Here is a 24,789-nt window from a genome sequence, read left to right as displayed (position 1 = left end):
TACTAGAGGTAGAAGGTGGTCAAGTTCAGACTTTTAGTTACAAGATACGTACTAGGATATAATGAATATGATGACTACAGTTATACTACTGTGTGATATATAGGGAAGTTGTTAAGAGAGTAAATCCTAAAAGTTCTCATTACAAAGAATTTTTTTTCACTTTACCTTCTTTCTTTTCTTTTTATTGTATCTATAGGAGATGAACATTAGCTAAGCCCATTGCAGCAATGATTTCACAATAAATCAAACCATCATGCTGTGTGCCTTAAACTTACACAGTGATATATATTAATTATTTCTTAGTAACACTGGGGGAAGTTTTCTTGAGGGAAGGGTGTGGGAACTGGGCATGTGACAACAAAGGTTGAGGAGCCTTTTCACAATATGTATTCACATATGTTTTTTGAACCATGTGAATATATCACCTACACTAAAATTAAATTGTAAAATAGAATATATGACGTGAACAGTCCTATGCTTTGCAACCCTTTAGCTGAGTGTTCACAAACTAGAAACAGAATAAAGAAAAGTAAAACATTTTCATGAATCTCACATTCCAAATTTGACAAGATATTTCCATTTTAAATTTTTTCCATAACGTACAACTGACTCAAAATATTTCTTTTATGTGAAATTTTATATTGTTGATATCAGTTCAAAAATGAATTTTAAAAACTTGAGCAGGATCCATCCAGCCTCCTCATAAACTAGGAGAGAGTGAAAGTACATATGTAAAGCCTAACCAGAAAAAAAGCAAGAGATCTAATTTTTCCTTTTGGCAGAAAAAAAAAAATCCCCTCAAACCTTTAAACCTAACAAGATTATAGTTATCATTGGGAAAGAATATAATTTTAGCCATGCATGCCAGAGAAAGAGGTAAAGTCTGTTTATACTTAAACTAAGAGGTGGTGGAGTCCTGAGCCCACAGTGAACATTCCCATCCAGCAACATTTTAATAGAAAAAGCACTGAAGAACATAATCTGGGTTGTTAGCTGTAGTGTGGTTGACCATTAATAGAATTCTAGTGAGGGAACTGTCTTTTCTACTGATTCAGTTTCTGATCTGTTCCTTGTCTCAAACTTGTACTACAAGGCATACTGCAGACAACCCATCTGAAATCAAATTGGATCAAACTAAAAGATTATGCTACATACGATTTGTACAGTGCTCTTAACAATATACATTTTGGGGTGCCTCGATGGTACAGTCGGTTGAGCTTCTGACTTTTGGTTTTGGCTGGGGTCCTGATCTCAGGGTCATGAGATCAAGCTCCAGGTTGGGTTCTGTGCTCAGGGTGGAGTCTGCTTGAAGTTTCTCTCTCCATCTCCCTCTGCCCCTTCTAATCCTGCTCTCTCTGTCTCTCTCAAATAAATAAATAAATCTTTATAAACAAACATTATACATTTCTGAGTTGTTCCAGAGCCTGACCAGGGACTAGCTGTTGAGAATCAGATGGGGCATTTGACCTCTTTCCAGGTCCATGGGCCTAGATTTATTCCCTTGTAGATAACATGAATATTAGTTAAGTAACCATAGAATACTTAGTTCTATGAAATTGAACCGTTTTCTCCAATATAGGAATGTTAGTAATAGATAACATTTGGATAGGATTAACTTGTGCCAGTGACAGTGCATTTGCTTTCCAAATTCTGTCTCGTTTAATTTACACACAACCTTGAAATAGTTCTATTATTCTCCCCATTTTAAAAATAAGAAAAATAAATGAGATTTAGAAAGATTAAATAACTCCTTAAAGTCACTGGCATCAGCCCCAGTGAGTGAGAACTCACCGTCTCTACTACTACATCAAAAGTTGCCAGCTCTAGGCTGATTCTAGAAAGCATTATACACACATAATATACTAGTGTACATATCATTTCAGTTTACCAAGTGGTTGGGATGCATGTCTTATTTGAGCCTCACAACAGCACTATAAATTTGAAAAGTGGTCTTATTCTCATGTATAGACACAGAAAATGGAACTCAGATCACCTAGCCAGTAAGTAGCAGTTATAAGGTACCATGTTAAGTCTTCCAACTAATTATGTCCAGCATGTTCTTTCATTACCCTAAATTTTTGAAGATAAATTTTGCTTCTAACAGCCTTTACTATTTAAATGGTTTAATCTTTCATATTTTAATCACATAACTAAATGTGATTTTTAAAAGAGCAAATATTTCAGTTAGATAAGTGAAATTATAACTCTCCTAATTTTTAAAGCCATTATCTATAGATAGACATTAGACATAGAAAAACAATTTTAAAGTGTCGATTATATTTCAACATAAGGAAATAGTCATATAAATGTATTTTGTGCTTGATAAGTGCAGTTACATCTAGAATTTTAATCAATTATCTAAGAATTTCTTTTTTCTTTGCATCTCTAATTAATACCATTTTAGTAATAAAATTATTCAGATTTTAATCCATTCATTTTTGAATTGCTTTTATCCAACAAATATTTCATTTCTGAAGTTATCCCAAGAAAGTTTCAAAAGAAGTTTATCATAGAAAAAAAAATGTTCGATAATAATTGAGCTCCCCTTAGAATGATATAGGAAAGCTTAGTTATCCAGCAATATTTCATATATCTAACTTATAAAAGACAATCTGGAGGGAGGCTATGGGAAAGGAACCAATTGCCATTAATTAAACCAGTTTTTAATTATTATGTAGTTTTTTGCTTCATTCTAATTCCTACAGATAGAAAAGAATCCAGATGAAACAAATTTCAAATTAGTATTTATAGTGTCTTCCTAAATTTTTTTTAAAGATTTTTATTTATTTATGCATGAGAGACACACAGAGAGAGGCAAAAACATAGGCAGAGGGAGAAGCAGACTCCATGTAGGGAGCTCAATGTGGGACTTGACCCAGGACTCTGGGATCACACCCTGAGCCAAAGACAGATGCTTAACCACTGAGCCAACCAGGCGTCCCTCTTCCTAAAATTTTTCATTGCTTTACTGTCATTTTATCAGTAATTTGGGAACATTATACATCCCAGAGTGAAAGAGTAGCTCTGTAGTCAGAAGTGGCTGGTGCTTATATTCTCATAAATCCTGTGCATCACCCCCTCTTGCCTCCCTGAAAAACTCACTTCATTAGCAAGATGTGGAAAGTTGACTGACAGTTTCCTGAGAGAGATAGAGGTTTGGTTAAGACTGGGAGGGTGGGGTGCCCGGAACATTATTCCAGAACCCCAGCTGACACCTCCAAGCAGCTGGTCCAACCTCGCCTTTGCTAGAGACTTTCAACTCTCCATCTCCAAGCTCTTCAGTTTTACGTGTATACACTCAACACTTGTCAGTGTGTATGTGTGATGTAATAATATTTTGCTTGCCACAAGTAAAAATGAGCATAATTAAACAGGAAAAGAAGATGGAAGTTCATATTTGTATTATAGACACTATAAATGTTAAGTTTAAGGCTTTTGACATTTATCTACTCTTTTTTCAACTGGACACATGCCATAGAAGATACTTTTGCTTTTTTGTTTGTTTTTAGTTGCAAGAGAAGAGACCACAATCATTGACTTGTTTATTTTTGGTAATGGTGGCAAAGTGGTGTCAGCGTCACTCTGCGCTGTCATCTGGCTCTCACCACCACCACCAGGCATACATTTGAGAAACAGCTTACATAAGTTATAAGTCTGGAGCTTGGATAAGAAAAAAATATCTTGATGTTTTACATAAAAATACATATTTCTGGCATCTATTGAAAATCTTCAGTCCCAAATTCCCACATGTTAACAATTCCCCAAAGCCAAGTGTTGGTTGACTCTGTGCATTTACATTTTCAGTTCTGAGTTCAGCTTTCCTGTCTACATTAACTGAACCTACCATGTAGGTCTTCTTCACCAGCTAATCCAAACAATTTCTGTGTCATTTCCATAGGTGCTCTTATTCTAAGATCATTAAAAATATATTTTCCGAGGATCCCTGGGTGGCTCAGCGGTTTAGCTCCTGCTTTTGGCTGAAGGTGTGATCCTGGGGATCTGGGATCGAGTCCCACGTCAGGCTCCTGGCATGGAGCCTGTTTCTCCCTCTGCCTGTGTCTCTGCCTCTCTCTCTCTACGTCTATCATGAATAAATAAACAAAACCTTTAAAAATATATTTTTCTCATTTTAAAGTAATTTTTAGGTAGATTTTATATTATTTTTGTATCTTAAAATGGGAACAAAATCTTTAGACAATTATATGGCATTCGAGTAATTTACAATTTTTGGGTGTGTCAGCTGCTATTCTTTTACACAAAATATAATTATTAACTTACCATTAAAAACATTGCTATCACCATTGTCTTCACAAATATTGAAAAAGTAAATATTTGCACATTAAGGACATCTTGGATTATTTTGTTCCGAAAGCATCTATCAAAATAATGCTTAAGACTTCTCTGGATCTTATTTTAGCACTGCATATGTCCTTGGAAGACAACATAAAATGGCTTGGAGAAGTTATGGCTGAAATAGGACCATCTCATTCACAGAAAAATGAGGAATGGAGTATCTTTAATATAAAACAAGCTAATGCTGTCATCGATTACTTAAAAATAAGGTATGAATTTTTTTAGTAGCATTTATTTTTTCATTTCTTTATCTTTTTACAAAATATCTATTAAATCAAAAAGAATTCAATTTTTAAGACCTTTACAGAATTTATACTGTAATTAACCCAGCCAATAACAAGGTAATATTAAATCTTTCATCCAACAAATAAATTCAGGACCTTGAGTTTTGGCTAACCTTTCATTTTTAAAAAAGATTTGTATTTGATGAGTATAATTTCACCAGAATTATAATTAATTATCCAATTTTTTTCTCTGAATCCCTAATTAATATTTCATTAACAAAATTATTCATTCACATTAATCAGACCTGATTACAATAGACTTTATATTTTAATAGTTTGCCTTGACATCAAAATTTTACATTTTAGAATAACATTCATTTACATTTAAAAATTTCTTTTATTTTTTAAGACTTTATTTATTTATTCATGAGAGACACAAAGCGAGAGAGAGAGAGGCAGAGACACAGGCAGAGGGAGAAGCAGGCTCCATGCAGGGAGCCCGACATGGGACTCAATCCCAGGTCTCCTGGATCACAACCTGGGCTGAAGGTTGTGCTAAACCACTGAGCCACCCGGGCTGCCCTAAAAATTTATTTTAAATGCTTTGTATTAGAAATTAAATAGTGAAAGGGAATATAAGAGAAGGGAGAAGAAATGTGTGGGAAATATCAGAAAGGGAGACAGAACATAAAGACTCCTAACTCTGGGAAACGAACTAGGGGTGGTGGAAGGGGAGGAGGGCAGGGGGTGGGGGTGAATGGGTGACGGGCACTGTGGGGGACACTTGACGGGATGAGCACTGGGTGTTATTCTGTATGTTGGTAAATTGAACACCAATAAAAATTAATTTATTTAAAAAAAAGAAATTAAAGAGATTTATGTGGATGCTTCCTCAAGTTTATTATGTGCCCTGAAATATTTTGTAGTATTGACCAATTAAACTCATTGTTTTTCTTTATGCTTAGAAAATGATGGTAAATAGAGGAAAAGTATTTTTATTATAGCTATTCTTCATTGGTGAAATAAGAAATCTATCTTTTTATATGATCTATCAGAGGGTCTGCATTAGAGGCATGCATCTCTCTCAAGGGACATGGACATTTTTAGAATTTGCAAATATTTAAACAAGAGTTGGTAAAAATCTTTCTTTTGCCTGACTAAAAGCTTCTGAAGAATATCTTTTTTTCCTCCATTACTATATACTGCAGTGTTTTCCAATTTTAAATTTTAAAATTCCAAAATAAGGAATGTCCTAGACATGCTCAAGATTTGCTTGGCAAGGATCCTGGCTGTAGTCTGGAAGCTTTTTAAATATTAATGTTTAATTTGATAAGGCTTATATACTGGTTTCTGGCATGAATTAATAATAGTATATGATATAATATGTTTTATATAATAACATTTGATATAATTTGATTTCTTAATATAAAACATATACCTCCTAATGTGTGTCTCTCACTAAAAGCTACAGTACTCTTCATATCAATTAAAGTAAAGCAAGGTCCTTGTGTGGAAAGTAAAGCTAGGAAGGAAGGGAAAGGAAATCCAGAATTAGACAACCTGTTCCCCAAGGTCTTTCTGCCCATCAGAATCGCTGGGTGAGGGGAATTCTCAGCCTATTTGTGTCGCATTCTTCTTTCCTTTCTTTATCTGTTTGAGTCTGCCAGGTCTCTCTTTGAAGAACACATTATTACCTCTGAGTTCTAAACCCAGGAAGTTCATAATGGACACCAGGACTGATAGTTAACTAACCCCATGCAGGCGCCCTAATGACACCTTCTAGGTGGTGAAAGGTGCCACTTGTCTCTTTTCATCTTGTCTCTCTGGACAAATGCTCAGCAGTCTATTTCTTGACATTTCATTTCAGAAAATGATTTTGTTAGGAAGGGATGTCAGTGTTAGTCACCATTAAATGCTTACCAGGGTAACTTCACTTACCAAAAATTTCTCATCTCATTTCTAAAAACACTAACAAAAAACTAGTATTTGAGAGGTCAGGTAAAGTGAATCAGAACTATTTTTATGCCATTAAATCTTCACATTGTGATTTCAAAGAATTAATACATTTTAAATGCATCTGTTACAGAAAATAAAATATTGCTTAGTATGATACCTAGGATTGATACTGGAGTTATGTAAAGAGCAATGTTCTTTTCTACAACTCCTTTTTAGAATGCCTCATAGGTTCACAAATATAAATTTAATGGCAATTAAACCAGATAATATTTTTCATTTTAATGACTACAAAGAAGTTTTATAAATATGAAGCTAACTCAATTATTGAAAGTATAAGCATGTTTCAATTTAATCTGATATTAAATTTACTCAACCAGTGAAAGCCCTCATCAATTTAGGGAGAGTAGTTTTTAGAACATGACCTATAGCACATGAAACTTAACTGGCAATAAAACTGAAATTTTATTTAATACTGTTAATAGAATCTAAATTGTATATTCAATCATGTATCTGTGAAGAAAACTAATACCAAAATACCTCACTAACATTACTGTAAGTACTGACCAATCTACTTATTCAATATATACATTAACATATTTTATATAATATATACAAATATAAATATAAAATGCTACTGAAGCTTTTCAGTATAAGACATCATTTAGATATGTCTGGTCCAAGTACACTTCTGTCATTGTGTATTCTACTTATTCTTTGGGAGTTAGGTGAAGGTGATGTGCACAGGCATTTACTCAATATAAGAAAATCAGCACTGACCCTCTGTGATCAACAGGGTATCCTACTTCCTGGCATGGAGCCCAGATGTCTTGACCCACTTTATTTCTGAGTATTCTCTCTTTGATTTAGAACTAAGACAAGATGTTTAACAAAATAGTCTAGGGGCTTGAGTCAGCTGGATATCTTCCTTCTAAAGGAAGGAGGAGGAAATGTATTCCCAAAGCAGAGGTGTCACTTTATTCCCATAGGAAGTAATCTAATAGATCTTTGGTAAAGTTAGATAACCTCAACCAAGGTGGGGACCAGAGTGAAGCAATGGAGGCAACTTGACCTGGCCCTGAAAAGTGCCTCCTTAGGTGCTTCCCTTCCTTCATCTGCTTTACCCTAGTCCTGGCCTTGCCCCAACTTACATCTTTGACCACTTCATCCAAGTCATGAATTTTATTTTCATTGTAAGAAGTGAATTTCCATTTGGCATGAGACAATCTAATTCCTATATGCAATGAGGAGAATAAGGCTGAAAGATTATAAAATTGCAGGAAGGAAGATTTATGAATTAACTTCTTTGTGTAACATAAGATGGAAGGAAAATTTTACACTAATTCACTGAGAGGAAGCCAAGTTATTTCCAAATACTCCACAGTCTTTAATTTTTCTACTCAAAATTGGTTATTGCCAGCCTAATATTTTTAACCTCAAAGCTTTCTCTAGGTAAGCAATATAAGGGAAGGAGAATTTGAATTTATTTTGCTTCATTGAATCATCAGACTTCACTAATCTTGATGCTTTTTCTAGCCAACAAATCAAAGTAATGTCAAAAGCTAAGTTAGTTTTCTGAGTGTTGATGACTAATTTGAATGTACGAGTTTTTTTGAAAAAAAAAATACCATGACTGAGTCTGCATACCCATCACTTTTTAATGGATTGTGTTAGTAGTGAAATCAACTGCTGATATAACTCAGAGAGACCCAGCTGCCTGAGGATTTCTTCATTGATTTCAAATGAATTGAAACTTTGATCCATTACAGCATTCAGGAGAAGCCATTATTATACATGCTCTGTAGCTACATTTTGCAAATGTTAATTTCTCAGTTATATTAAAATCAATTTTCTTAAATAGCAAAAGGCACCAGAGTGAAAGAGAAACCACTAAGACAATTTTTTTGTTCTTGGGCATTTTGCTGTATTATGAGTCTATTAATTTTCCCAACCAGCAGGAAGAGAATTAGAAAAATTCAAATATTATCACAAACAGGATATTAGAAATCAGCCCTTCAGTAAATTTTTAACTCTCAATAATACATTGCTGAGATCTGTAAACTTACTAGAAATACTTGTTTTAAGAAACTCCTACCCTTTAGCTCTTCACAGTTTTTATACACTGACCATCTAGTCTTTGGGTAGAAACTAAAGAAATAATCTGTCTTAAATTAATTCCTCTCTTTGACATGTGATCAAATATTCTACAAGAAAATCAGACAACTTCTAAATGGGTTTCAGTTCATATTGCATCATTTTCAGGTGTTATCAGAGATTAATTTAATCTTGAAACAGCTTGAGAACATGAGAAGTAATTGATACGGAAGTAGAATATAGGATTCAGTGTCATTCATTCCAGAGGAAATTGACTCCAGTTTGAAGCCAAACATGAAAAATAATGTGAAATTTGGTGTTATTTAGGGACAGTGCATTATTTGTCAACCAAAAAAAGTCAAGATGCAATCTAATTGCTCCCTTATTCTAAACCTATCCACTTACCACAGATTAATTTATGTTTTTTTAAGATTTTATTTATTTATTCATGAGAGACAGAGAGAGAGAGAGAGAGAGAGAGGCAGAGACACAGGCAGAGGGAGAAGCAGGCTCCATGCAGGGAGCCCCGATGTGGGACTCGATCCTGGGTCTCTAGGATCATGTCCTGGGCTCAAGGAAGCACTAAACCTCTGAGCCACCCAGGCTGCCCTAATTTACTGTTTTTATATTAGCTAATGTTATATAGTGTCAATGTCTCAAAAAAGTAAATCTTTAGTTTCTTACTATTGCTGGACAATTCATTTGGAATAAAAGACATAACTAACACCATATTAGTGTTTAATGTCTTTTGCTTGGCCAATATGAATAACTTTCCTTTAATAAATACTCTTACATATTTCTTTCCTAAAATAAATATATCAGAGTTGCACATTTCTTTTGTGTTTCAGCTTATTTCAACACTACAAGCTATATGAGTTTCTATTCTACTCTACCAGGGAAGAAATTGTGATAGGAACTAAGGTAAGTAATTTATCTAGATGAAACCAATTAAGCTGAATCACTTAATGCATGCTGATCAGCATCTGGATCTTTAACTGCTTAAAGCAACTTCTTGTCAAGATTACTCAAGTGTTAATATAACCAACTAGTAGTTTGCAAAAAGAATAATTACATAAAGTGAGCTTTGGATTAAGAAAATAAGCTGTCTTTTGGAATTAAAAGCATTGTTAATCATATATACTTTATGTATTTATGGAATATTTGGCAAATCAAAATTGAATGGGTTTTGTATGTCTTCATACAAAGAAAATTGGGAAAAGTGAGATAAATCAATTCATTTAAGTCTCTTCTAATTTCACATTTTTCCCCAATCTACTCATTTTTTAAGGTCTAATTCAAATCCCACTTCCTCAACGAAGCAAACCTTCCTTAATTGCATCACATCTCAAAGGAAGGGTTTAGACAACGTCTTTAATCACATCCTATTATTTTATTCTAGCTACACTTACTATACCAATAAGCACATAAATATGTACTATGCTAATATGATTTTCTAATTATTTCTGTGGATTAATATAGTCAACACAATTCAACTGCAGTTTCCTTGAAGGCAAGGATGAGGTGCTGTTTTTCTACCAAAACAGAGTATAATGCACCTTAGCCCTTCAACCAAACTATGTAAGAGATTCAGTGACATTGAATACAAAAGCGTTTCTACAATAACTGATCTATCTGAAAACTCTTTGGAACAGCTTTACATATAATTATATAACCATAATTGCTAGAAATGAATCCTGGGTAAGGAAACATCTGAAGGAGGCTAAAGATCCCATAAAAAGTGCTCCTTAGCTTCTCAACCATGGAGGAGGCTATGTTGCCCAGAAGTATCAGGCATAGGAGTGGCCATGGTCATAAATAAACAGTGAATAAGGAGATATATATGTTATCTTTGAAGTTTTCCTGATATTAAACACCAGGTGGAATGTGCCAACTTTCCTATCTGCCAGAGTGTTGTTATAGTGGATTTTATAAAGTGTTTGCTTCATAATCACTTCAATTGGTTGTTACTCATCCTCCATGGGGGTACTTCTCATAAGAAGCTGGTCTTTCAAGTGAATTAAAGGAAAACAAGGAGCCTTTATTGCCTTTGACTTTCCTTAAAGTTTTCTCTTAGTCTCTTCATACTATATCTTAAATTAGGTGTCACTTGACAAAGTTTCACTGAAAACATTTCCACTGGAGAATTACATCACATAGTACAACAGTGTTGCAATAATGATCACTTTGCAACAAAACTTTGGGAAAATGATAATGGCTTCAAAAGCAGCACAAGCAGATATTTAGAATCATCAAGAAAAAAATTCATAAAGAACTCCCTTTTCCCTTTGTTATTGCACAATCATGCCTTTCCTTGTTGTAAGGATATATTTAGGTGACATTTATGGTTATAGAAAGAAAAAATGGAGAAAGTAGACTGGTTTTTGGTGCCTTTATTTTCCTTTGTCTTTTGTATTTTCTCCAAGCTGACCAGAGCTGTAAAAAAATCTTTAGTAAAAGGATATTAGGTCTTCAAGAATTAGACCACTCATGGTATTTTAAAGGATTAACCAAAGTAGGTATTATACTACAATATTTAATGGCATTGTAGAAGAGTCTGATAACTCTTGGTGCAAATATCTGTTTTTTAATTAACAACCTTTCATAGAGAAGGCAGAGGTCTGCCCTGCTAATGTGATTATTCATGCTGACCTCAGTGCTCTGGGACCAAATAAGCTCCACACAACAACTGCATAAATGTTCCAAATTTAGCTCTCAGGCTAGTGTTTAAATTAAAGAACACTGATAAAATTTAGTTTCTTTCTTAATTGTGGATAGGCAATTATAATAAAACACATAATTCCCAAGTATAATTACTAAATATTAATTTTTGTTAGGAAAAGAACAGAAATAAACCATAGTCATACTTTTCTTGGGTTTTAGTTTAAAAGAATTGGTTTTTGTTTTGTTTTGTTTTTGAATTTAGTGATCACTTATGGATAGCTCTACTCACCCTTTCCAAGAAATTTCATATTATGCTTAGATCATAGAGGCACATTTTCAGTAAATCGTTGTTCCTGACCTTAGATGCTTCGTAATCTAGAAATATTTCTAAAACATTTATAGATACAGTTCTATAAATGACATTTTGTAGTTCACTGGGTGGTTCACAGATCAGACATCTTATCTTGAAAGGTAGCAAACAACCAGAATGAGCTAGGATAATGACAGAATGGAGGCAGCAAATTCCCATAGTTGTAGCCACCTGAGAAGATGAAATATATGAGTTTCACTCAGTATTTAAAGAGATAAGTCACTGAATTCTACTCCTGAAACCAATATTGCATTGTATGTTACTTAAAATTTTAAATAAATAAACAAACAAATTAAATAGATAAAGAGATGAGGATTCCCTTTTAGTCACTTAAGGCAGGAGCTTTCCGTGTCTTGTGACAGTGCAGTTAGCCCATAGATCCTCTGACACCAGGCAGCCTGGGTGGCTTAGAGATTTAGTGCCGATTTCAGCCCAGGGCATGATCCTGGAGAACCGGGATCAAGTCCTACGTCAGGCTCCCTGCATGGAGCCTGCTTCTCCCTCTGCCTGTGTTTCTGCCTCTCTCTCTCTCTCTCTCTCTCTCTCTCTCTCTCTCTCTCTCTCTGTGTGTGTGTCTGTCATGAATAAAATAAAATCTTAAAAAATAAAAAAAAAAAGATCCTGTGACACAGAAATTGTAAGGGAATCAGACTCTCCTTAGGGTATATATATCTTCCTTGGCCCAAAGCCACACTCAGGAAGAAACCTGGAAACTTCTCTGTTCTTTGCTTTTGTTACCTAAAAACTACAAGAAACATTTAATAATTGCACACAAAGAACACTATCAGATATTAGCAATGGTGATGATCAAAACTTCGTAGCAGATTCCCAAAGTCATGGTTCTAGTCAGGTATCTACCACCAAGAATCTACTAAAATGAGGTGATATAACTATAAAATTATGTATTTATTCATTCAACATCTGTTACCCAGTCCCTAGTACATTGTAGGTTTTGTTAACTTCCAGGGACACAAAATGATAGGCAACGATTCTTGTCCTCAAGGAGTTGACTATCTAATGAGAGGAGAAAGGTGATTAAATAATTAATAATAGTGTAGGACCCAAAGTGTTAAGATCCTATGCAAACAAATAGAAGACAAAGAGGAACATCTAATCTGTAGGTTTAAAGCTTATAGAGGAAATCTAAAGGTTGTGAATGAGTTAGACACTGTACTGTGTTTGGGTTTTTGTTTTGTTTTGTTTTTGTTTTTGTTTTTTTTTTGTACCATGAAAGAAATCTCACTTAAAATAGTTCAAGAAATAAGAAAAAGGAAGGGTATAGAACTTGGTCACCAGCTGGTAAATTGAGAGTGAGCTGGCCTAACATTAACTGGCTGTACCTAGTCAAACCATCTGAACCAAGTGATGCAAATATCTCAATCTCTTGTCTCTCTTAGACCTTTTTCATCTCTTTTCTCTGATTCTTTTTATTTTGATCTCATCCCCCTCCACTGCACACTGTCCTTCCTCTAACTAGTGGGAGATATGACAGAGGCAGCTCCAGTTGAGCAACTCCAGGAGAAAGGGATATTCTTCCTTGCAATGTTAATATTATTGGCCCTGCTTGTGCCATGTGTCCACTCTCAATTAATCACTGTGGCCAGAGGAGTGGAGTAATGCTACTAGAAGATCCAAGTAGACCATCTTGAACAAGTGACAGAGGATAAATAGATCCCCAAAATAAACAGAAAAAGCCATTACAAAAGGGAAGAGTGACTTTATCAAAATAGTGACGTAAGCTATTATTTGCCCCTCTCCTACCATCTCTTGCAGAAAGTTTTGGCAAACAAACATCTCCAGGCAAGTGAACCAAGACCATCTAATGTAAAGAAAAGCTGGCAGCCCAAAATCACCAAGCAGTTGAGGAAAATAAAATCATAGGTAGACATGAAACTCTATGAACAAGTCAAATAATAGCTAAGGAACAGAGTTGATAGAGCAAATGGTAGAAGATTTTAAGTTTGATTGATATTCTTAAGAAAGTTTGAAATTTTATTGTATTCTTAAAAAAAGAACTAATAGAGATCTTGGAAATTCAAAATAGGATTTGAAAACTTTTAATAAAGTATCAGGTATAATCTTATGTAGATAGGATTGAAATATAGAAAAAAAACTTGGAACTGTAAATTACCAATATTTACTTGAGGGGATGTAGGAAATATTAATGGAATGATAATTATATAAGATATTTAAAAATCCAAATGTAAAAATAGCATCAGATCCAGAAGATATTATAGGCTAGTTTCACCAAAATGTCTAAAGTTGATAATTTCCTTTTATGTAAAAATTGTGATAGAGAATAGAAGGAGATGGAGAGCTTTCAACTTATTCTTTGAAGTTAGTATAATTCTGAGAATGCTTTCAACTTATTCTATGAATTGATAATGAATTATAATGAAAAGTGAGCAAGAATAATACAAAGTTATGGGAAATCTCAGGTATGAAGATAGATGCCACAATCTTGAATAAAATATTAGAAAATGAAATATACTAGAAGATTGGATGTTCAAATAGGATTTATTCCATATATGGAGTGGTGGTTTAACACTGAGATATCTATTAATGCAATTAAGTACAATATCAGCTTAAGGGGAGAAAAACCAAGTGACCATCTCAATAGATATGGTAAAGCATTTGATAAAATTACACACCCATTTTTCACTTTAAAAAAACTCAAGTTAATCGGTGTTATAGGATTATATTCTTTTTTTTTTTTAGGATTATATTCTTAACTGAGAATATGCCAACACAAGAAACTCTCTAAAAGTATCTTAATGAAAACATTAAAATACCCCTAAGGAACAAGGCAAAGCTGATTATTATTATCAACAATGCTTTTTAGTTCCTAGCCAATGTAATAAAACAAAAAAGAAGTCAAAATAGAAGAAAAAGAAAAATATTGAAAATAAGACACAAAGCTTTCATTGTTTGCAGATGGTATGATATGAAACCATCATTAAGAAAATAATATTTTCTTGGGCGGCCTGGGTGGCTCAGTGGTTTAGCGCCGCCTTCGGCCCAGGGCATGATCCTGGAGACCAGGGATTGAATCCCAGGTTGGGCTCCCTGCATGGGGCCTGCTTCTCCCTCTGCCTGGGTCTCTGCCTCTCTCTCTCTCTCTCTCTCTCTCTCTCTCTCTCTGTATCTCTCATGAATAAATAAAAATATTTTTTTAAAAAAAGAAAAGAATATTTTCTTATATATTGGGTAATAACTCAATAGAAAAGGCTCACACTGATAATAATGAAAACCATAACATTTTTAGAAATGACCCTAACAAAAACATGCAAAAATAATACAAAAAATGAGTAGTTTTAGTAGAGATAATTCTTATTAAATCTGAGTAAGTGGAAAGTAAAACATGTTCCCAGTTGAGAAGACTCAATTTATGAAGATAGCACGTCATTCCAAATTAGCCTTTAACTCAGTATAATCACAATGTGCCATGATTATAGTGGCACTTTACAAATATTATTTTAATTTTTTATTGTGGAGCATTTTAACCAAATACAGAATAGAAGGAATAGGATATTAAGCCTTATATATCCATTACCTAGTTTCAACAGTTATGAGCTTATGGCCATAATGGTTAAGTATCTTAATATGTGACTCTAAAATATAATGAATTTAAAGTAACTCTTTAATATCATCACTTATGCAACCAATGTTCAAGAGCTCTGATTATCTTATAACTTCTTGTATTTGTATTTATTTACACATCCCTGTGTTTGAATGTGTGAGGTAGCACCCAAATAAAATACCTATGTTGCAATTAGATTCTTATGTCATTTTAAATTTATATGTTTACTATTTGTATTTTTTATTTCCTTATAATTTGTTTGTTGAAAAATCCATGTCTTCTACCCTATAGAATTTTCCACAGTTTGCCAATCACATTCCTGTGGTATTCTGAACATATCTCTATCTTCCATATTTCTAGTAAATGGGTAGTTAAATGTTGGAAGACTGACTAGATTTCAGTTCAAATGCTTAGAAGAGTTTATAGGTGGTATTCTACAATTATATTAGGAGACAGATAATGTCTGGTTTTCATTTTCGTAATGTTAGTAACCACTGATCATCATTACTTAGATCTATTATTTCATTAAGGGTTAAAAATGGTGATATTCTACTTCATCATTCTTTTTTTCATTGATGATCTGGATACTTCGATGAATAGAAACTTCCATTCTTCAATTATTTGATTAAACTGAGATACAGTTCATTTAGAAAAGACAGAATACATGCTGCTAGATTCTTCTCCTTTTGTTGATAGTTTTCAAAATAATAAATTGAACTTTTAGTATCTTCCAAAAGTGACTATAGGTAGACTATAGGTAGGCTGAATGATTCCCCACACACCCACCTCAAGGTGCCTACATACTAATTCCTGAAACCTCTGAATATGTAACCTTACATGGCAAAAGGAGCTTTGTAGATGTGACTAAATTAAAGGATTTGAGATGGGGAGATTATCCTGGATTATCTAAGTGGGCTCAATGTAATCATAAGGTTTCTTATAAAAGTAAAGGAAGAAAGGAGAGTCAAAGTCAGAGAAAGGGAGAGAAATTTAAAGATCTATTGCTGGCCTTAAAAATGGAGGAAGAAGCCAGGAGTGGAGGAATTAAGGTGGCCTCTAGGGGATGGATAAGGCAAGGAAACAGAGTCTTCTCTAGAGCCTCTAGGATGAATGCAACCCTGTCACCATGTTAAGTTGAGAACTTCTGACTTTCATAACTGTAAGATAAATGAATCTGTGTTGTTTTAAGCCACTCCATTTGTGGTAATTTGGTATAGCAAGAATAGGAAACTAATATAGACTTTGATTTAATAAATACTTGTATGTGCTACATACTAGAAATACACACACATGAATTTAATTCTAATTTTCATATTAAAGGAAAAATAAACTATCATAGGTGAACTGTATAACTAACCAAATACTGCTGCTGCTGCTGCTGCTGCTGATAATGATGATAATGATAATGATGGAGGAGGAGGAGGAAGAAGATAGAGTAAGAGATGAGGCAGAAGAAGAGAAGGCTAGGCAGCCCCAATGGCTGAGAGGTTTAGTGCCACCTTCAGCCCAGGGTATGATCCTGGAGATTCAGGATCGAGTCCCATGTCAGGCTCCCTGCATGGAGCCTGCTTCTCCCTCTGCCTGTGTCTGCCTCTCTGTCTGTGTGTGTGTGTGTGTGTGTGTGTCTGTCATGAATAAATAAAATCTTTAAAAAAAAAAAAGAAGAGAAGGCATTGCCATATTAGATACCAAAGCAATCTATAAAGCTATGGTAGTTAAAACAATATGGTATTTAGACAGGGATTGGCAAACAGACCAATGGGATCATTGGTCAAAGGTGAGACCCCTTGAGCATTAATAAGAATAGTAATTAAAATAGATCAAATATAACAAATGTGTGCTATTATTTAAATAAGTGACATTGAAAATCAATCAGGATAATTGGCTATGTGTTTGATAGAATAGATTAGATTTCTGAAAAACAAGTAGGAGTACTGGTTTCCAGATCTGCATGTAAGGAGTTTGAATTTTCCAGTCTATCCTAGTGAAGAGTAAAAAGCTGAATAGATTGAAAACCAACAACTCTTCTTCAATCCATATGAGAGGGAAGGACGCAGGATGGATGGCTCCCCCCAAGACTGAAGAGACAGATAGGCAAATACAGGTCACTGTGGCTTATTGTAACAGACTCATGAGTGGAAACTGCCATGGGAACCGTGCTAGGGTAGGAAAACCTGAAATGTAATTGATGAATTGCGGAGGTTCAGTGCCAACAACTCTTGAGAGTTTAAAACTCCAAAAGGGCCCAATCATGAGGGGCCCCACTAAATTGCGAGATTTACCTCCCAGAGCTTCATCAGAAGTCCACAGCAAATATTGAGAAAAATGCCATTGTGCTCCTGGCAGGGGGAGAGGAAAAAGAACCATTTTGAAATATGCCAGACCACTTAGTTATTCCTAACAGGACCTGCACTCAAGGGAAATGAGTTAACCAGAGCCTAACCTGCTGAGGTATTATCATAGTCTGACCAACTGGGCAAATGGAAACACCCAACTCCAGCCCACTCTAGCCATGCTGTCCCATCTAAGGAGGGAGAAAAAAGTAGAAACTCCTGTGAAGTTTACGGTCCAGAGGCACAGGGTCCCTAAAAGACTGATATATAGTCATAGAACTATAGAACATGTTCTCTCCCTGACACCCCGCCACCACATTACTAAAACCCTACATACAGTAGTTCTTTTTGCCAGTTTACCATTTACATTAGCTCTAAAAAATGAAATACTGAAGTATAAATTTAAATAAATAAGTACAAGATCTGTGTGACAAGAACTACAAAACTCTGAAGAATGAAATGAAGAACTAAATAAATGGAGATATAGTCCAGGATCCTGGGTAGGAAGACTCAATATTGTTATGATGTCAGTTCTTCCCAACATGATGTATAGATTAAATGCAATTGCAAAGTCCCAAAAAGGTATCCTATGAAGATCAAAACACTCATTTTAAAGTTTAACTACATCTGAAACTAACAATGTGTTAGTTGGCTAATTAAATTTTTTAAATTTTTAAAAATTCAAAAATAAAGTTTATATGGAAAAGCAAAAGGCCCAGCCTACCCAATGCAATGAAGAAGAAGAACAAAGTCAGAGAACTGACAGTAGCTGACTTCAAGACTTATTATCAAGCTAAAGTAATCAAGACAGTGTGGTATCCATAAAGAATGAACAAATAGCTTAATAGAACAGGACAGAAAACCTAGAAATAGACCTCTATAAATATACTCAATTGGTCTTTGACAAAGGAAGAAAGCAATACAATAGAACAAAGATAGCTTTTTTTAACAGATGGTACTGGAACAACTGGTTATTCCACATACAAAGAAGTGAATCTAGACACAGAACTTTAGACCCTCTACAAAAATTAACTCAAAATGGATCACAGATCTAAATATAAAACACGAAACTATAAAACTCCTAGAAGATGACATAGGAGTAAAACCTAGATGATCTTGGGTATGGCCGTAACTTTAACATAAAACATTAAGGCATAGTTTGTGACAGAAATGATTGAATTAGCTGGACTTCATTAAAATCAAAACTTTTTGCTCTGGGAAAGCCAATATCATGAGAATGTGAAGATAAGCCACAGACTGGGTGTAAATATTTGCAAAAAATATGTTTGATCCAGAATATACAAAGAACTCTTAAAATTCAACAATAAGAAACAATCTAATTATAAAATGGTCCAAACATCTTAACAGACACCACACCAAAGAAGACGTACAGATGGTAAATAAGCATATGAAAAGATGCTCCACATCATATTTCATCAGGGAAATGCAAATTAAAATAACAATGGGATACTACTACACACCTATTAGAATGGCCAACTGGAACACAGATAGCAGCAATGCTAATAAGGATGGAGAGCTCCCTACCTAGCGCATTCCCAGGAAGTACTGAGGCACATTTTGTAAATTAAGTGCACGCATATAAACATGTTTCCATACTAATATATTGACAGAGATCATCTGGGTGTTTACAAAATAAAAGACTGAATAGGAAAAATAGGTGAACTCTCAATCCATAAAATTAAATACTTTGCAAATGTGTTGCTGCCACATTTTAAGTATAAATTAGGTTTAGCTGGAAAGTGATTTATAGAGTAAAAATCTGGTGTTGTGCTATAGCATCCCAAATTTTTCCTAAGAAAATAAAATTGATATCATGAATTATGTATACATAGTACATTTTAAAAATATTTATTCATTTTCATTTTACCAAACTGACAACACATCAAATCTTGGATCATTTGTACCTTCAAAGGTTTTATATATATATATATTTAAACATACACACATACATATTTGTGTTTGAATATAAAAACCTCATAAGATTTCTTTGATAGTTTCTCTAAATTTACAAAATGTAACAGATAGATATAGTTTTATTTTTGACCGTATAAGCCAACATACTTGATATGTTTCAGAATTTTACTTTATAACATGGACATCTTCACAGGGACTCCCCCTGCACAAGCCAGGAGGCACCACTCACACTGTAGTCTATGTGATTAATGGAGTTGTGCATTGTACAAACTGTGCAGCTGCTGGTGCAGGCCCTGTTTTCACAAGTGGTACTGTAGCAGAATCTGATTATTATAAATATAGTATACTTAGAAAGATATTTAAAGAAAATGATAAATATACCTAAGTGGTTACCTTGCCTAGAGTCATGTTTTGGCAGCCTTTCATAACCCAAAATAATACCACTTAACGTCAGCAAATGTAGAAAATTCAGACCTCTCTAAAATCAGTGAATGTCAATTGTATATAATTTCATGTTCTGAGCACTTATTCCTAAAGCAAAAACAAAATAAAGAAAACACTTTTTCATCCTTATTTCAAAACCCACACAGATTATGGGTGTTAATGACACTGTACTTAAAAATTGTTAGCTTTTGGGGAAAAAAATAACCAGATAGGAACATAAATTTTATTTCCTTTCTTTAAACTATAAAGTTACGGTGTCCTGAATAAACAAAATATGAGACTTATGTAAACATTCACCCTTTTAAGAGAAAAAAAAAGCAACAAAAACATCACATGTCTGATCATATTTTGAAAAGGAGAAAGGCAACTGAAGCGTAGCTATAAAGATATCTTTTTTTCTATTCAGTTTACCCATGAGATGTACCTATCAAAATAATCTAAACTTATCCAGATAATATTTTTAATCTTGAAAAAGGCTCCCCCCACCCCCTCATTGGATGATCCTATTAGCAAACTGCTGGAAGGGTAAATCATACAGGACATAATTTGTAGTTTGACCTGCTCACATTGGGTGTTGCTAAAGAAAATCAATCAGAAATTGTTGTGTTAAAATAACTCTATCAGGTCTACCTGGCATGTGTGACTGACTATGGAATCTATCATTTAAAGAAAATAGTTGACTCTTGGGTATACAATTTATCAAACTTCACTCCAGCCCTTTTTCTTCAAAGCACAGAAAAAAAAAAATCATCCCTCCCTAAATATAAATCTTTTAAGAGAAATTCAGGGATCTGTCTCCAGTAAAATAATTGATAAATGGCAGAGCATAATTTAAAGATGGTTTCCATCACAGATCACATGGCACGTAAACTCTTGAACCTGTCACTCAAGTCTTTTCATATGTTGGCTCACTAGCATTAATCTCAGCTCCTCTGTGGCCAGTTCTCTGATAATTACAGGTTTCCTACTTCCTGCTGCTATGAGGTAAACTCTTCCTACTGCCTGAAATGCTCCCCAACCTCTCTTCTGCCAACCCAAAGCATTCCCTTATAGCTCAGTTTGAGGGACCCATCTCTTAAGGAATCAAAAATAGAAAAAGGAAGAAAAGAAGAAAAGAGAAAGGCAGTGAGGGAAAGTAGTAGAATGGGTGAAAGGAAGGGAGGGAGGAAAGAGTACTTTCTCTAACATTACCTTTTTTTCCCCTCAGCATTAAATGCCTTCCAAATATAGCATTACATCTTGGGAACTAATTATGCAGTTCTGTGAGATCAGGACAACTGATACTATTTTTTCTTGTTTTTCTCAGTATAGGAACTATATACATTCACCTAGTGTTTGATAATTTTTTACTGAATCAATTAATGTAGAAGAAGGAACATTTTATTTCATTGCCTAAACCCAAAACATTATATTTGGAGAATATTATTTCAGTGTGTAATTTAAAAACTCTGAATCAATCCTTTTAAATACCAGTCATTAAACCGATTACCAGAAAATTAAAAGCTGAGATAGAAGAAATATGCTCACATTACTCATTTTTAATTATGAAGAGTCTGCTTTAAATGGACCACCTTGGGAATGTTTGTTGTGTAATGGGAATGCTCATTATAAACTGAGACTGAGACACCAGAGGCCACTAATATGTTGACCACATCAAAATTTATAATTTCTATTTTAGGGGAGGGGAACGCAACAAACAAATCAAACAAACTCTGAAAAATAAAATTTACACTACAAATGATGGAAAGATACAATAGTCTATTACATGTAATTTCTGGGACATCTAGGTGGTTTAGATAGCTAACCATCTGCTTTTGGTTCAGGTCACAGTCTCAGGGTCTTGGGTCCTGGGATCAAGCCCCACATTGGCCTCTGGGCTCAGTAGGGAGTCTGCTTCTTCTCCCTCTGCCTCTCCCCTGCTCATGCTCGCTCTCTCTCTCTCTCTCTCTCTTTGCATCTCTCTCTCTCAAAAGAATAAATAAAATCTTTTAAAAATATGCATAATTTCTTCAATGAGCAAAAGGAGAACATATTAATGAAAAAATTAACAATGCATATTTAGAAGAGAAGATGTATAAAAAGCCAATAAATGTATATAAAAATTTTCACATTAATACTCAAAGAAATGCAGATTGAACTAAAATGACCAAATTTTCAAAAATTACAATGATACACATTGTCTTATGAGAGTGTGGTGAACTGACACTCTCATATACTGATGGGAGGGATATAAAATGGTAAACTCTCCAGAGAGCAGTTTGGCAAGATATATCAAACCTCAAAATGTGTTTACCTCTTGAGCCAATAATTGTACTTCTCGAGTTTTTCAGAGGTAATCAGACAATGTGCAAAACTATGGAAGCATATATTTGTTTATAGTAGAAAAAAAATGTGAAACCCAAACTGTGAAGTACCTAAATGTCTCATTAGAAAAAAAATGTTTTAAAAATATGTGGTGCCTCTATCTAATGTAATGCTGTCATTATTAAGAGTACTCATATAGCATTGTGTTTATGGTGGAAAATTATTCACACTATGTTAAGTGGGGAAAAAAACCCAGACTACTAAATGTGTTTGTGATTGCAGTTTATAATTTTATATCCATATGCATGTATATATACATAGAGAAGAGGCCCTGAAGGACACATCAAATCTTTATCTGTAGTCATTTGATGTTGATAGTGTACCACATAATCTCTGCTTTCCCTATGCACTTGTTTGTATGTCCTGAAATTTTTTGCAGTCAGCATGTACTATAGCATATAGCTGTTTTTCCAGAGTAAAGACTTAAACTAAGTTTTATCTCATTTCCTTTTATTTTCCTTATTCAGCATTATTTCTTTTTTCTTGCTTATTTAACTTTAAAAGATTGCATAACATTATGAAAATGTCTTTTTTTTTATTTTGAAGAGATGCATTTCATGTTTATGTGATTAGGCAGTGTTCTTTTTCCCTAAAGCAAAAGGTTCTATTGCAAATGAAGATTTAATTGTTACTCATGGATGAGCATCTTATTATTCATGAGTTATATAAATCATCAAAATGTCCAGAGTGATCACAGCAAGACCTGGAAAATAAGGACGCTAGCTACAGGGATTTACTTAATTACTTAAGATACTATCTGGCCAATAGATGGTAAGAAGTGGCAGGATGAACGAAGCCTAAGAAAAATCAATATGTCTCTATTCTGTGATTGTATACTCAGAAGAATCCATTAATAATTCAAGCTTCTGATTTAAAGAAAAAATGATCCTTTCATTCTTCTCTAAGATGTCCAGATATGTCTAAAACAGATTATATAATGTTCAGCAGCCCACATTTGAAAAGGAGCATATTCAAATCACAATGTGTTCAGAGAAAAATAACCTGGATTTTCCAGGACCAGAGGACTGACTCTGAGGAAGAAAAAGTTCAGAGAAGATATAATAACTATCTTCAGATCTGAAGTTCTGGCAGGATAAAAAAGAGATTTGTCTTGTCTGTATAACTCCCAGATGGCAGACCAAAGACCAGTAACTGGCTATTTTCGGGGAAGATTTTGACTAGGTATATGCAATCACTTTCTAAATAATAGACATATCCAGAAATGGAAAGGATAAGATGTGGGAAGGCAGGGGCTTATGCCTTCCACACTTTGATATTAGCAACTCTTAGCACAGGTCCTGGCAAACAAAAGGCACCTATTAAATTTTATTGAATGAATTGAGAGGCAATAAATTATATCTTCATCGAGTATTTTCTAATTCAGCTACATGATTTTTGTGGAAAGATATTTTGTAAAATAGTTTAAAGCATTAGATGGAAAATTGAGTTGGATCATCTATAAGCATGTGGCCATCCATTCCAGACTTTTCTAGGATTTTCTAGTATAATTCCAACTTAAACTATTCTTGTCCTGTTCTTCCCTTGAGTATACTTCCAAATGTTGTTCTCGTTAGTAAAGTCCAAAATTTATGAAGAGGAAGTCTGAATCTAGGTAGCATAACTAATAGAATGACGAAGTAGATTCCTTTCTACAGGCTAGAAATCATGTTGGACTGCTATATAGTTCATGTGGCTAGAGAACTATGGTTGTTTATTACTAAGAAGTCATTTGCTAGAAATGTATAACTAACTCTATCTTGGTAATTGCAGACTTAACTATTACAACTTTCTGTAATTAAATGAAGTCAACCAAGACTGTATATAGAGTAACATATTTTTATTGATTATTTTCTTTAAGAAGATTGTGGTTACAGTTCTATAGTATTGGGCCATATATGTACCAATGTTTCCATAGCATTCAAGTTTGATTACAAGGCCAGACTTAAGTCTTGGTAAGTGTTTGACAGATGGCTGAGAATATGCAAGTAAGTGTGCATTGTGCAGAAAAGCATGCAAGTGAAGAGTCAATCAAGAGAGAATAAACATGCTTAGAAAGAGGCCACCTTATTGGTATTCTGACTACAGAATCAAGCAACTTTCTATGCAAATTACGCAGCTGCATCAGCACCATTGACACTATAGGAGTAAAGAGGATAAAAACCCCAAAGTTTTCTGTGGCAAACTAGCTCTGTGCTTAATCAAGGAAATAATAAAAGGGTAGGTAAGGTACAGTGTTTTTTGTTGGTTGGTTTTTTTTTTTAATTGCTTATTTCTTTTGTTTGCTTGACGCACTAATGACCATAGCAAACGTGGCAAGTTTAACTGATGAATATAGAATTACATAGCTCCCAGAGCATGGCTTTTGGACTAATAAGAATTTAGATGGGAACAGCAACCTACTTTCCCTTTTTTCAGAATTTGCATGCCTGCTGGTACACACAGAATCATGCCAATGCTTGTGGGTGGAGATTTTCTCTC

The 24,789-nt window shown here is 34.3% G+C and overlaps 1 protein-coding gene across 1 annotated transcript in view; it reads left to right on the top strand.

Annotated features, from left to right (window-relative positions):
• The window catches only part of CABCOCO1 (ciliary associated calcium binding coiled-coil 1), a 152,952-nt gene that overhangs the window by 62,509 nt on the left and 65,654 nt on the right, over nucleotides 1–24,789 (top strand). Inside the window, exons 7-8 of the mRNA XM_055308745.1 lie at nucleotides 4,418–4,562; nucleotides 9,473–9,545. Of these exons, the coding sequence (XP_055164720.1) occupies nucleotides 4,418–4,562; nucleotides 9,473–9,545 (218 nt within the window). The remainder of the gene's footprint in view (nucleotides 1–4,417; nucleotides 4,563–9,472; nucleotides 9,546–24,789) is intronic.

The sequence above is a fragment of the Nyctereutes procyonoides genome, unplaced genomic scaffold (assembly GCF_905146905.1).
Source record: "Nyctereutes procyonoides isolate TBG_1078 unplaced genomic scaffold, NYPRO_anot_genome, whole genome shotgun sequence".
NCBI lineage: Eukaryota > Metazoa > Chordata > Mammalia > Carnivora > Canidae > Nyctereutes > Nyctereutes procyonoides.
Note: the sequence above shows the minus strand (reverse complement) of the source record. Positions and strands in the feature narration are given on the sequence as shown.